General features: G+C 30.8%; 1 protein-coding gene across 3 annotated transcripts in view; it reads left to right on the top strand.

Annotated features, from left to right (window-relative positions):
* The window catches only part of LOC106867878 (zinc finger protein ZPR1), a 28,867-nt gene that overhangs the window by 22,481 nt on the left and 4,311 nt on the right, over positions 1-2,075 (top strand). For all 3 annotated transcript variants that reach the window (XM_014912936.2, XM_014912937.2, XM_052968259.1), the window contains exon 13: positions 242-331. In XM_014912936.2, the coding sequence (XP_014768422.1) occupies positions 242-331 (90 nt within the window). The remainder of the gene's footprint in view (positions 1-241; positions 332-2,075) is intronic.

The following is a 2,075-nucleotide window of genomic DNA, read 5'->3' as shown; positions in this document are numbered from 1 at the left end:
TATATATATAAAGCACTTAACACCACTTTTTGTATTTTTTGCTAAACACTGAGTTGGTGATTTGATGGGATTATATAATTTTGAACAAACAATTATGTAATCCTGGCAGTTAATTTGACAAAATACATAAAGCAAATAACTTTTCTGTATTTTATTAATGTACACACTCACACACATTTGTAATTGTATGCAGTTATCCACTTAAACATAAATTCATGAATATTTCTCTTTTATTCTGAAGCTGTCAAAGAACAATCCCTTTTGCTTTGGTGACTCTGCTCAGGAAGATACAAAAGCAAAACTGAATGAATTCAGTAATAACATTTCCGAGGTAAGTTTTTAATTTTTAATAATTTACCTATATTTTTGTGAATGTTCCATTAATGAAAAGTTTCTGTTCAGTAAGACATATTAAAAAACTTAGGTTCCTGTTAAATTGTATGAAATGTCTCTATCTCTAGACAGCTGGTAACTTTGAAGTAAAACTGTTTCTAGCTTTAAAGTAAGACAGAAGCAGTTTGTAATGGTGAACATTTTATGACTGTTTTACTATTTGCTTTAAGTAAATAAAAATTGAAAGCTAATACTTGTTATTCTTTGCTATTAAATTAATGCTTATGATACTTTTATTCTTTTATTAGTTTTAGTCATGAAACTGGGGCATTGCCTTTTATTGTAAATTACATCAATACCAGTCTTTGATAGTGTGAACTGTGTATTGTGGTTCATGAATAGGAGCATGTAGTATTGTGAGATTGTTTTCTTGCTATGCACAGTCACTGTGTTTTGGTGCTGTTAAAGAGATTAAGTTGTCATATCTTTTAGAGTGCACATGGGTTATTAATTGAATGAGTAGGTCCAAACCACAGATTTATTGTTTTAGATATGATTTTTCAAAGTGAACCATACTGTTTGCTCTAACATCCAGTAGTTTATTATATAGGGTACAGTGTGGCAGTTTGGGTGTCTAGTTTTTTTTTCATTGTCTAATCTGCTTTTAAGTTCTAGTGATAGAAGCTCGGTTTAGATAGTCCCAGTCAGTTCACAACATCAGTTGTTTGCATCATTGTACAAAGTTAAAGGTCACCTTAGTTGACCGACTCAAAGAAATTGCCTTTCTTGGAGAAGATAGGACCTAGATCAAGTGTGCACTGTTTGCTTGATGGGAATGGATTGAATGCTATCTGGACTACTTAGATTGGAGTGACTAGAAAAGTGTTTGTACTTGGCAGCTTTGTGCACTTAGAGGTGAGGCACATGGGACAGGGGAAATGGCTGGAAAAAAGAGTTAAGGTAGAATTTTATTGTGTCTGCAGTGTTGAAATAGAAGCAAAATATAACCAGGATAGGTGGTTGCCTTTATTTACAGTTGTGTTACTTATTGAGTCATTTTAGTTAAGAAGTCTTGAGGAAAGGGATATAAGACATTTTCTAGCTTGATACAGATCCTCTTGCCAGTTACTTAAAATATTTGGGTTTAATTTGGAAAGAGAGAGAGAGAGAGAACTTGTAGGCCTTTATTTCCTGATAATTACGTTGCAGACATTACACAGGTGTATGAGTGCTTCCCAATTGGTGAAGATGGATGATTTTTCTCTAGGTGTGGTGATTATTGCCTGTGCAGCTGTTGCGCAGTTTTGTAAGCAATTTAAGGGTTTCGTCTTTAGAGTAAAATGAAATTTTGATGGTTTCATTTTGGGTAAATTTCATAGATGAGAAATATTGTATTTTCTTGAACCATAAAATAATTAAAAAGTACTTTTTATTGACTTTTCATTCAATTTTTTGTTAGTAAGCTAAAATATAAAAACAGTTTAAAAAAAATTTTAATGAAAATTAAAATTAACATCTAGCTATAGTCCAGAGAAAAAAACTCTAGTTTTATATTGTATCATATTGAAGTAAAAGTAATTTATTTGTGACAAGAAAAAAAATTTTAATAATTCATATGTAAAATATTTCCCTTGATTTGTTCTATGATATTTGATGTATATTATCAAGTCATTAAGAATGAAATGTCCAATTTTGAACTGTAAGTTCAAAATTTTACTTTATCAGTAAAAAGCAATGTAGTT

This window comes from Octopus bimaculoides, chromosome 5, assembly GCF_001194135.2.
Source record: "Octopus bimaculoides isolate UCB-OBI-ISO-001 chromosome 5, ASM119413v2, whole genome shotgun sequence".
NCBI classification, from domain to species: domain Eukaryota; kingdom Metazoa; phylum Mollusca; class Cephalopoda; order Octopoda; family Octopodidae; genus Octopus; species Octopus bimaculoides.
The sequence above is the reverse complement of the archived record's forward strand: the minus strand, read 5'-3'. Positions and strand labels throughout refer to the sequence as shown.